The sequence below is a fragment of the Athene noctua genome, chromosome 1, assembly GCF_965140245.1.
Source record: "Athene noctua chromosome 1, bAthNoc1.hap1.1, whole genome shotgun sequence".
In the NCBI taxonomy this organism is placed as follows: Eukaryota; Metazoa; Chordata; class Aves; order Strigiformes; family Strigidae; genus Athene; species Athene noctua.
Window position 1 is genome coordinate 116,836,383 of NC_134037.1, and position 12,507 is coordinate 116,848,889.

A 12,507-nucleotide genomic window follows, 5' to 3' on the forward strand; every position below is an offset into this window, starting at 1 on the left:
TCATTGCTTTCTCCCAGTCTGCAACATCTTGCTTTCTAGCAAAGTCTTGCTTTCCACCAAAACCAAATGGTCACCTCACTTTCCAGATAGGAATCTGCTCGTATTGGTTTTCCTCGCTGCTCATCCTGCACAATACTGCATACCAATCCAAGACAGCCCAACCTCACAGAGATCCAGACCATCTGACCTGGTGGGGGACTCAATTCACACACACTGAGGGGACCAGTGCACACCCCAGTCCACAAATGTCAAATTTCCTGCCTGCTCCATTCAAATCGGAGCTTCATTTGACAAGGAGAAGACAGGACATTGGTATCCCACTGGCAAGCTCCGTCTCACATGAGGAATCATCAGTTAAAACCAGCGATGCCTCCTCCCCAGACACACAATTTGCATGCACCTGCTGTACAAGGGAACAGGGAATTCATGAATACTCATCACTGTGACGGTCCACCCTGGCAAGTCCCAGTCAGAATTCTCCCGTGGTTGGATCTGGCTAGTTTTCATTTCTCTTCTCTGGGGCACCTGGAAACCTCAGCATCCATCTGTTCAATATCAACAGGAATGTAGTGACCTGGGACTCACCTTGATGTCACCAAGTATTTTTGATTAAAATGCATTTTCAAGAGAAGTCCTTGCAGAACAACTTCAGAGGGTCAAAAATCGGAGAACAGAGGATGGATTTTTGAAAGCTGACCAAATCAAAGAAGCAGCCCCAGGCAGTAACAGTTTGCAGAGTATCAACAAAAGCACCTACTCCATCAACCTTCCCATAGTGCTCTAAGACAAGCAGGCTTGGGAACGATCTGAGCTGGGCCAGCACACCAAAACTCCTCATCCTAGGCACACAGACCAGGCTTTCAGAAACTTGCAAACTACTCTGAAGTCCTCCTTGCCTCTCTCTTTGCTGATCAGACAGCACGTATTAGCTACCTCTCAGAGGAGAGGAAAGCAGTCTGTTCTGTGCACAGAAAGAGATTGCTTCCCCTAAAAAGGCAAGGCTTAAATTAAGACTAGAAGTACTGTATGGCTCAGCCTTTTAAGCTCAGGAAAAACATTTTTGTATTAAATTTTAAAAAAAGCTGGCAAGAGTGAGGAACGGAGCTGAGGCAGCAGTCAATGAAAAGCACATGCACTGCAGACCTGGCTGCCAACACAAATTGATGCTTTGAAACAAAGACCACTTGTGTTTGGCTTGAAGATCTTCCACAGCTACTCAGCAGGGGCTGCACAGATTAAAAAGAGACACAGGTAAACACAGGAGAGCAGCACTTGCTGCCAAGTATTTCCCCAGAACAAAGGAATGACCCGAAATGGAGTCCCTGCCTTGACGGGGTGACATGGGTTCATCCTCACCGTGCTGCAACATGCCAAAGCAGGCAGAGGCAAGAGGAAACATTGGACAAACCTCTGGATGGGACTCTCTTCAACCTGAATTCAAGCAGCACCCAGACACACAGCCTGGACCTGGAGAGCTGCAGCTGTTTAATGCACTGAATGTGCAAACATCAAGAACTCACAGCAGCTTCACTACAAGGAGCCTGTGCCCATCTCCCGTCAAAGAGAATACCCAGAAGAAACCCCAGACAACTGTTCCACTCCTTGAGACTGCAGACACTCGTGAGCATCCTGCAAGGCTTCTGAGCACTCTGGTCTAGTTCCCAAACCAACCTACATCCATATAAAGACACGCCTGGAAAGCCTCTCTTCCTTCCCACTGCCTGCACAGTGATATGTTCAGAAGTCACAGGAAGAGTGAAACAGGAGATGGTCTTCCTGATGGTGATTCTTCAGTCTGGACCTTTTTTTCTTTAGGGACACCAGCTGTCTGGTCTGAACCAAACAGCAATAGCAACAGCTCCCATTACAAAGCAAGGTGGACTTGTTGGCACCGTGTGACTTGAGAGGTGGTGGGACACTGCTGCCCTGCATAGCACCCAACAGCAATGCAGGAAAGCAGCCCCTGGACCAGACGCCCCAGCAACAGTCAAGGCAGAGGAGCGACAAATTGAGAGCTGACACCTCACCAACATAACCAGCACAGCAGATCCTGACAGGGTCGGATAGCATGGAGGAGGTGGAAGTGCAGGAGGACCCTGCCCAGGCCACATCCTCCAGAATCAAAAAGCCGTGTGCTTGCTTTCTTATGCTGTGGTTCAGTAGCTTTGGCATGAGGAAGTGAGCAAACAGCTTCTAAGAGACCCCAGGCTCCCCCACCATACTCGCACTCCCTCTGAACAACCTCCCTAAAAGGCAAGAGATGCACAACATATCTGGACTGCCGAAAGCTCACAAGGACATCAGGAACAAGACACAAACCACGTGCAGAGCTTCAACCATGACAAAGCCCAGGGACCAGCCCCTGCTCTAGCAGGCGGCTGCATGAGAAGCCTGAAAACCTACAGCATCCCTATCTGTTCCCTGTCAGGTGTCTCTCAGAGAACAAACCCTTTCATGCTCAGCAGTGGGACTGCTTCTTCCAGGCAAGCTGGCACAGAAGGTATGCTACGTTCACAGCACTGCCCTTTAACCCCACTGCGCAATATAGCATCTGCTTTTCTAACAGACCAAAGGCATTTACAAACAGCTCTTGGATGCCACATCCCAACATCCTTCAGGCAAAGGGCAGGACGTGGAAAGAGGCCACCCAGCATGGCACCTCTGCCCCACTGAAACGCACATTGATGCCCAAGAACCAACATGTTACCAGTTGTCGAATTGTCATTTCTTCATCTCCTTTTCCCCTCTCCCCCAAGACACAGATGATTTCTTATAAAGGTAAGAAATCATCTTGCCCTTTTCCCACCTCCAGCATGACCAGCCAAAGGCATTCACCTGGGGGCCTGGGGAGGTGAACTGGTACAGCTGCCTCTTTCACTTACACAGGAAAACCCACTGTGCTAGTTCACAGCTTTTGCAACCCCCCCAAAACCCAAGATTAACAGCCCGCACAACTTAAATCCTCATAAAGGAAAATGTTTCTGTGCATCTGCCAAGCATCTTGTCAGCCTCGCTGCCCTCCAGGCCTCCAAAGAGCTGCCTGTCCCAGCCTATGAGACCACCACTCATGTTAGGAGAATGAGACCTGTTTCCTTGGGGTCTGGACAAACAATCGCACGTCCTCCGATCTCAGGGGAATTTCCCTACAAACACCACAGCAGCAATTGCCTTCACAAAGAGCACATTTGTACCCAAGTCTGTCTGCTGCTAAATAAGCATTTGTTCCAAGTTCCCAAATATCGAAAGCAGTGGAAACACCCACTGCTAATGTGAAATATTTTGCATTCCAGGCCTGAGAGTTACGCTTGAAAATGTTCAGAGAGGAAAGAGTGTTTATTCACTGGAGAGAGGTGTAGGTCCAGCTATTTACTTAAGTCCACGTGTGCTTGCTGGAAGACAGCTTTGATCTTTGCAGCTCAAACAGCAGATGAATTGCAATGAAGGGAAGAAAAATATTAGTGTAAAGTTCCCCTAGTAAATACCTGTAACCAGGCCACACTTTTAAGTGCCTTACTGCTTACAACCAGACTGGCCCTTGCATTCTTGCCCACCACCCCAAAGCCAGGCTCTTCTCTTCCCACTTGTTTCCTACCTTCTTCTCTCCATTCCCCCTGGGCTCCGTGGCCTTTGGAGAAAAAGCAGCCTGCCCTCCTAGGACACATGTACATACCTGCTTGGATGCAATATGGACCAGGTTTTGGTCAAACAATGTGAGACCTATCTGTCTGAGCAACACGGAGATGCGTGGTGCCATCCACCCACCTCTCTCGGGCAAGAAGGCTTTGGCGAACTGGGAGAAAACACACTCCCATTGGCAAAAGCATTCATCACCCAGCATGCAACTAAATACAGGTGCTTGCTGCAGTTTAAACATCTGCCTTTAGAGACGGTCTCATTCCAGATCAATTAAGACATCAGAGGACATCTTTAAAGGATGCAGAACACGACAACCCTCTGGTTGGTGCCAGCTCTCAGTTGTCCAGGATCCACTGTACAGACAAAGAAGTGCCTAGAGCCATGACTATGGAGTTGCTGTGCCTTTGAAGCTCCTGCCACATCGGGGTTACAGCCTGCCCTGAGCTCTGCCTGAGCACAGCCAAGTCCCAAGGGGGACCACATGCTTTATAAGAAAAGAATGGTATTGGCTTGTCATCGCTTTGCCCCAAAACAGCCCAGAAATGTGCTGAGCAGCACAGCTTTTCGACTGTTGAAGGGATGCTCACTCAGATCAGCTATCATAGTACTTGGTCTGGCTGCAGAGGACTCGGAGCTGCTGGAAAACAGATGGCAGCTTCAGCTCAAAGAGCGAAAGTCACCAAGTTTTACTATAAGAAATTTATTTTGGACCCTTTAAAGCCAAGAGAAATTCTCAGATCCTATCTGATCATTCCTGTTTTCAGAGGTTTTCTTCTTTAGGAACAGGCTTCCTAGGGAGCACAAGAAAAGCACTGCCATACAGAAACATACAGCTCAGCACAGGACATGGAGGCACTTTCAGAACAAAACAGACCTTTTGGGGGTTTTCAGCTTTAAAGAAAAGTTGACTCAGCAAATATTTCCTCCGCTAACATTTCAACCACATGTTGCAGCAGAAGCCAGCACACATCTGGCACGCTGCAGTGTCACTGCCAGAAAGATCACAGCTTTGCTGAGCAACGGAAATGGAGGAACAGGGACCAGCAGTCCAAGTACTGAGCACTCCTGGAACACATACGTGGCAAAAGAGGATCGCAAAGAGGACCCACGTGAGCCACGGATACCTCACGCTTCACAGGTCTTTCCCCAGCCCTCTCTCCAAACAGCATCCACAAAGGCAGACACTGCCCCGCAACCTGCAAAACTTACCCCTGGCCCTTAAAACCTAGAAACTGAACTGTACGTCTTGGACACATTGAGGGTGTCTGAGATTTTTTTACAGTGTCCGTGAGCTGGACAGCAGCACGTTCCTCACAGTGCTGTAGGACGTGGTCCTCCTGAGCAAGAGAAACACGGCGAGTAGGTGCTTGGAGCAGCACAGAAACTCCAGCAACAGAAGAGGGGAGCGTGCTGGCGGGAAAGGGGGCAGACAGCTCTCGCAGGCAGGCCTGCACATCCCAGCTGCCCCCGGGGGCACACTGGCAGGTAGGTGACCGCTGCGGCAGGTCCACAGGACCCTGAGGCTTCAAACTAAAAAACCAGAGCCCAAGCAAACATGCGATCCTTCTCCAGAAAGAGGCTTCTTAGAAGGCTTGCCAAGGCAATCGGCAATTGCGGTGCTAATCAGCTAAATAAGTGCTGCTTTTCGTGCTTATCAGCTGTAAATTGGAGGTTACTCGCAGCCTGCCAGCAGGACTCAGCCACAGCTCCAGACACAAGAAGAGCAGCAGCGCTATAAATACCTTTCCCTCAGAGGCAGTATCCTCCCCAGGCGCTAGACTAAGGTTGCTCTTGATTTTGCAGCAGAAACTGCCAAGCGAACTGCCCAATTGTGCACAGTGACACAGAAGGGACCACGAGTGGGTCCTGGCAACATGCAGGACGCAGTCTGCAGGGCTCCCAACCGAAGGGGGCAAGAAACAAGGTGGCGTGGTGTGGGGCAGGCACAGGACACTTCAAAGCCGGGCTGGAAACCAGCTCACAGCCCCTGTGGCTCTCGTGTCACAGCCAAAACGTCGGCCTCCTCGGGCAAGGAAAATGGCGCTAGGAGGCCAGCAGGGAGCAACACCATGGAGCAGAGTGAGGGAAGGCGGGTTTGGGCCTTGCGGTTGGAGTTGAACGCCGTGAAAAGCGGCAGCCAGGAAAAATCAACTGTCTGCCCCCCGAGCCTCTGTGCCACCGATGAGGACGGCGGGGCTAGGAACAGGCAGGGAGGCTGGCTCACACCCTGCCCAGCACGGAGGGTGGCACGGGGGGGTGGCTCATCCGGACGCGCTCAGCAAGGGGCAAAACCCCCTCAGCAGTTGAAAGGCCAACTTCCACGGGAGGGAGCCTGCTGCCTGCCCGCTGCTTTTTCTCCGAGATTCGATCCGCTCAGATTTCAGGGGAAAAAACACCCGCTGCTGCACACCCAACAGCCTTCCCGGCGTCGGCCCTCACCGCGGGGCCCAGAGGAGCTGCGAGAGAGGGCTCCGGGGGCCGCCTCCCCGGGGGGCGCCTCCCCGGCGGCAAACGTCTGGCGTACTCGCGTTTCGGCACGACGCTGCACCCGTACGAACGGGCAGGGCGAGCCGGCGCACGCCGGGGAAGGAGAACCGGGGCGAGGCGCTCCGGCGACTCCCGCAGCGCAACCGGGGCTCCGCAGGGCCGGGACCGAAGAGACCGGGAGCCCGCGTAGCCCCTGCTCCACGCCGGAGCCTCGCGGGCCCGTCCCGGGGGACGCCGGGCCCCATCCCCACCGGGCTCACGGGAACCCGGGGGGAGGGGGGAGCGGACCACCACCACCCCCCACTCCCCCCCCCGCCGCCACCGCCACCACGCACCGGGACCTGCATCCTCAGGGCGGGGGGAGGCTGCGGCGCCCGGCCCAGCCCGCACTCACCCAGCACCAGGAGCGCCCGCACCGCCGCCATCCTCCCCGCCGCGCCGGTCAATGCGCTCCCCGGCCCGTGGCCATGCCACCGCCCCGCCTGCCGCCGCCGTCGGGAGGGGCTTCCGGGGGCGGGGCGGCCACCGGAACCCCGGGCGGGGCCCGGGCAGCGGCGGGCCGAGGGGAGCGGGGCCCCCACACCCCCCACCCCCGGCTCGCTGCTCGAAGCGAAGCTCCGGCCGGGAGAGCTGGGGACGCTGGGTCCCCCCCGCTGCCGTCTGCAGCGAGCCCCAAGGTGGGGTGTCCGGAGCAGCGAGGAGGCAGCAAGGCCCCCCTCCGGCCAAGGGGCTCCTCGCGGGCGTGCTGCTTGCTAGACGGACGGTAGGTGCTCCCCAGCTGTACCGCTGTTGAGGCCCCCCCTGTGAAAGCAGAGGGGCACCCGGGAGCCCTGCACCCTGCTACAGGCAGTGGGCTGGAGGCACAGCCCCGGCGGCTGGACAACACGCTGCTTGCCCTTTGCTGCTCCTCCACATCCCCCGAAGTGGGGGCACAGCAGCGCGAGCTGGCCTGACCACCTTCACCGCGCAGGCTGGAGGCCACGGTGCCTGCTAGCGCCTGCAAGCAGTTGATACCAATTGTAAGGGGCCTCAGACAAGAATGCACCCAAGGACGTAATTTTTGCAACTGTGATGGGTACATCCCAGGGAGGGCAAATAAACCAGCAGACATCTGTGGAAACCATGGTAAGGAACCTGAGAAACTTTACAGACAATGAGTTAAAACAAAACCTTGTATGAGAAAAAGACTCACGAGTTCATGGGAAGGACACCTCTTCAACAGCCACTAGGGACGACCACAGAAAACCCCCAGGGAAGCCCCTCAGAGACCCTTCCCCAGATTTTAGTACACTTGGGCAATGTGCGACATACACGCTAGACCCCCGGAAACAGGCAAAAGTACTTCTCGGAAATTACATGAATATTTATTTCTTTTATTGTGTATAATAAGCGTGCCTTTGTCTTTCAGCATGCATGTTAGGTGGTGTGATCCCCCATGCATCCAGAGCTGCCTTCTGAAACTTCAAACTAAGTCCTAGAGGGTTCTTCTGAGACTGGATTTATGGGAGCAGTCTCCCTACCCACCCAAATGCCTCCTGTGGAGCCTACTGCAGCGCCGTCACACCAGCCCTGGCAGTTGCAGCTCTTAACACCAGCTTTGTAGCTGGCTCGTTGAGCCTCCAAAATGCTGGCTGCTTTTGGTACTGCTGCATGAAAGGCTCACCATCAGACACCCCGTAGCATCCCCGAGAGCGCTGCTGGATCCATCTCAGAGGATGCTGAAGCCTTGACTCAGCAAAGCCCGTGGATCACAGGATCACAGCGTGCCTGCTGCCCTGCATGGTGGTGCCGGCCTGGAGCTGCACAAGCCCCTACCACTACCACGTCCAGAAGGGCCTGGGCAACCATGGAGCTGCCCCAGCAGGGCACGTGGCAGTGCAGCTTTGCCAGTAGCCACAGACCAGTCCTCTGGTGGCTTCTGAAGCATTGTGAGAAGAGAGCAAGGCTCTTCCCAAGCCAACCTGGGCACCCCCCATCATCACCATCTGCAACTGCAGTGGTCTGAGGTGGATTTATTTACTGTTGGCACTGCTAGCTTCCCGCAGGAGAACGAGACGGTATTCATGGATGTGAAACTCACTGATTAATGCACAACACAACACACAGCGGTGCTGCTGTTGCTGTCAGGACCCATCCCTCTCAGCTTGTAGCAGGTCTGTAAAACAGCACCCACAATTGATGGACAAAGGCTGCCAGCACCCTGGTCCTGGCTGAGGGATGGTGAGTAACAGCCAGGGGGGCACCCAACATCCCAAAGAGAGCCACCCCAGCAGGAAACGTTCAGGGTCCACATCTTGCTTTCAGCAAGCCCTTTCCCGCTTCAAACCCCACCATCCCTGTAGCAGCAAGTCTCCTGGTCTGCCACTTTGTGGGCGAATGGTGGATCAGGATATGCGTTTGTCCCCTTTGGGTCAGAACTGCCATCTACACCAGGTCCAGTCACAGGATGGTTTGTGGTCACAGAGGAGACTCACTCTGCTTGGCAGATGAACCAGATCTCATTGCGGCGCTGAGGGATGCTGGGATTTTCGTAAGCAGCCACAATGTAGGTTTCCCGGAGCACAGTGTCTGTGCAGCCCAATAGCTCCCAGAAGAGACTGATCTCTCGCAGAATTGTCTCCTCAGTGGTCATCCCATAGAAGACCCTGCAGCAAAGGGAGCAACATAAGATAGAGACAGCACATTCCTCCTTCCCACAGCCATGGCTCCCATCTCCCTACCCAAGGAACCACAGCAGCTGCGCAGGAAGTTCATACACTGCTGCTGAGCTGAGAAAACACCTCTGGTACTGGGGTCACCTGGTTATAACCCGCAGCGGTGCCCTCTCGGTGATGTGGATTTCAGGGTCCATGGGAACAGGGGGATTTTGCTGGAACTCTCCTGGGAGGTAATAGGCAGTTATGACCTCACGCTCCAGCTTGGTCCCCTCCTTGGTCAGGTGGATTTCATTGAGCACTGGGACTGTCATCCCCAGGTAGCAACCTGGAAGGAGGTAGGAAGGCAGTGGGCACAGTGAGATAGCCTGGTCAGTGGTGGCAGCCCTCCTCCTCACTCCAGATGAAGAGTAGCAGCTCCCTCCAGCCCCCGCCTGCACACACCTACAGAGTTCTCGTTGCAGATGTAGCGCATGAGCTTCATGAAGCTCATGGAGATGCTCTGCTCATACATGGGCTCCCCCCTGGTGACAGATGCCCACTTCCCTGCTGGGTACTGCCGCTCCTCGTAGGCCGCTTCCTCACACTGAAACAGGCCACAGACAAGCCAAGTCAGAGTTAAACACACTGACAACACGGCAACAGCTGGGTGGCAAAACCAACACTGACAGGCAGAAAGTGGGGAGAGAGGACCCTGCCAAGATGAGAGCCCCTGATAGTGATTTGCAGGGGAGGCCAGAGAAGGCAAGGGAACTGTCATCACACGCACTTCAGACGACACCACTTAACAGCACTGGGCAAAAGTCAGCAAAAGGAAAAGCACACAGAGGGGGCAGGGTGCAGGCAGGCTTAGAGGCTCCTGGCATGCACAAGGAATCCTCAGCAAGAGACACAGGACTTTCTGCTCCTCTCCAGTCACTGTCCTGCTTACGCACAAGGACGTTCCTGATTCCAGGCACCCGAAGGCCTCCAGTAAGGTTTAACGTTATTCTCAGGTGCAGTGCCTTTTCCCCAGAGCATTGCATGCACAGAGGATAACAAGCAAAAAGCCTCCTGCCCGGTAGAAGGGAAAGTCTGGCAGAAGAACTCTAGCACCCAGAAGAGCTGTGAAGGTCAGAACAAAACTCCTCTCAGATCCCTCTCCCATACCAAGTGACAGGAGGAAGAAGAGACATGAACCAGCTGGTGCAGAGAGGACAGCTTTGCAGGATGGGTCAGAATTTCTATTTCCAGCACAGATGCCCAGTCTTTCAGACAAACACAACACAGAAGTGGGGAAGGGGGAGTGGGGAAATTGCATCTGGATCTGTTCACAGTTCAGCTCATGGCATGGTTATAACCACAGGTACCGTATAAAGAGGAGCTGGGAAGTTGTAGCCAGCACCTATCTTCCTGATCTCAGCATGTTCTTCAGCCAGATTAAAGCGGTCATGAGACAACCTTGTTCCACAGAGCTCAGGGCACCTGTCCAAACATCTGTGCTCCACAGCTGTACCAGCAGTGAGCGAGGCAGAAAGTTGTGACCAGCCTCAACACTGAGTGCAGCCTCCTTGTGCCTCCACCCAGATCAGACTTCTACTCAGAAAGCCAAACCAAAGGCAGAAGGAAGGCATCTGGGCTGCTCATGTGCATCACTGGGGTGCCAGAAAATGCCCCAAAACACTGCAGGCCAGCCAGCATTCACCCTTTAGATAGGGCCATGCCTGCTATTGTCCAGCAAGAAAAACAGAGCAAGAGCGTTTTCCAAGCAAGGAAACCACCAGACCCTCTAGACCATTTGAAACTCTTACTTGCCACACCATCTGCAAATAAACCTATCAACCCAGCAAGGCATAGTGTCTGGTCCTTCCACAGCCTGATCCATATATTAAGCACCAGCACTCTAGAAGATTAGACTTGACCAAGAGTAAAGATGCTTCACAGAGACCCAGTGACAACAGGTCCCTGCAACACGCTGGGGAATTTGACTGAGTACTGACAGAGCAAGACTCTGTAGGTAGCATAATAATTCACTTGCCTCCAAGAGGATGACAGCTTGTAGCACTGACAGCTCAGGTGGAGCAACCAAATGCTACCAATCTGCCCGAGCCTGGGAAATGGGTCCTTAAGGGCCCCTGCTCGAGAGTCCCCTCAGCACTAAAGCCAGAAAGTGTTTCCTATCTCCACACCCAGACCCAGAATCAAACTCCAAGAATCCTTCTCAGGCACAGAGGGGATGCCAATAGCAACAAAAGATCTTCAGGCCTCACAAAGTCATGGGGCCCCTTTCCTGCCTGGGACTAGCATAGGTAGAGAAGAGCCCAAACTAAGTCCCTGGGACCCAGAAGAACAGGGGAAGAGGGAGTGTGGTGAAGCCCTAGTTCAGAGCTTTACAACCCACATGCTCAGATGTGTTTTACAGGCAGGAATGCTAGACCTCATCCCAGAAGAAACTGGTTAAGCTCTCCTCATATAGAGGACAACTGACAGATGTCATCTTGGTAGCAAGCCCAACCAAGCCTGCAGAGACACAGGAACCAGTCTGACGAGCACTTCTTCACAGGTATTTCTCAAGGCTCAGAAGAATCCTTTTGTGTAAAGACGTGAGAGGAGGCGTGCAACTTAACCAGCAAGAACAGGAGATCTTCAGGCAGAAGCTACCATGTTTGGATCAGCAGTTGTGACAAACACCATCACATGCTCAGGTCTGGCAGTCAGGACCCCGGGCCCTGTATTTCCCACAGAAGCAACTCTATCCTGTACCAGCTGAGATCTCCAGCTCAACCAGCAGCCACATAACTAGCACAAACACAAACCCAGCAGGACTCTGAGCTATGCAATGAGGTGTTTTGAGCAAGGCAGGCAGGGAGCAGACTGAACCGAAAACTCACTCTCTTGGTTGTGCCCACACCAGCAGAGGATAGGTTGGTAAAGGAGGCGGCTGGAAGTCAGGAGATGAGAGAGAGCAGCAAGACTAGTCGGATTTTCAAACGAAGGCTGGAAAACCGAGCATGGCCATCAACACAGGAGAAGATGCAAGAATGGCGAAATACTGCACCATTCCAGAGCTGCCATCCTGGATGCAGAACTTCTGCAGAGACCCCTGCGAGTCTGGTGTGTGCGAGATGACACAGGGCCACCTCCTCTGCAAGGAAGTCGCTTTCCTGCTCCCCAGGCTGAGGGCAGCACCCGCACCGGCCTCACCACGGGTGGGCAGCGGGGGGAAACCGCAGAGAGGAGCGGGCCTCACCTTCTCACGCTGCGAGAGGGTAACGTAGGGCACGGCCTCGCGAGTCTGGTTGTTCCGGGTCATCCGGACGATCGGGCCGGCCATGTCTGCAAGGCGAAGCAGCGGAAAGGCGAGGCTCGCCCGGGCTGGCGAGCGGAGGGAGCCCCGCGGCGCATCGGGCCCGGCCCGCAGGGCGCCGTCAGCCCCGGAAGGGCCCCCCGCCAGGGCCAAACCCCGCCCTCCGCCGCGCGGCTCGGCGCTCACCTGGAGGCAGGCTCACTCGGTGCGTGCTGGCTACGGCCTCCCAGCGGGCGAACAGCCGGCCCCGCTCCGCCTCCTCCTCGCCGTCGCCATCCCCCCCGCCGCCGGCTGCGGCCTCCTCGCCCAGCCCGGCCAGCTCGTCCAGCGTGACGCGCGCCATCGGCCCCTGCGCTGCCCACCCGGAAGCCCGCGGTCCGCCGCGAGGGCCCCGCCCCCGAGTGACGTCACGGCGCCCGGCCGCTGCCCCCCCGCTGCCCCGGC

At 54.9% G+C, this 12,507-nt stretch overlaps 2 protein-coding genes across 2 annotated transcripts in view; both read right to left on the reverse strand.

Annotated features, from left to right (window-relative positions):
* Window positions 1–6,639, reverse strand: part of PTK7 (protein tyrosine kinase 7 (inactive)) — a 40,161-nt gene extending 33,522 nt beyond the window's left edge. Inside the window, exon 1 of the mRNA XM_074897930.1 lies at window positions 6,518–6,639. Coding sequence (XP_074754031.1) covers window positions 6,518–6,548 — 31 coding nt within the window. The 5' untranslated portion in view covers window positions 6,549–6,639. The remainder of the gene's footprint in view (window positions 1–6,517) is intronic.
* Window positions 6,640–7,473: 834 nt separating this feature from the next.
* On the reverse strand, window positions 7,474–12,464 carry LOC141957059 (heme-binding protein 1-like). Its single transcript, XM_074898045.1, has 5 exons — window positions 12,250–12,464; window positions 12,007–12,092; window positions 9,222–9,363; window positions 8,922–9,105; window positions 7,474–8,768 (listed from the first exon to the last, which is right to left on the reverse strand). Exons 1-5 carry the CDS (start codon window positions 12,404–12,406, stop codon window positions 8,594–8,596), a joined length of 744 nt encoding a protein of 247 aa, XP_074754146.1. The 5' UTR covers window positions 12,407–12,464; the 3' UTR covers window positions 7,474–8,593.
* Between the last annotated feature and the right edge of the window lie 43 nt (window positions 12,465–12,507).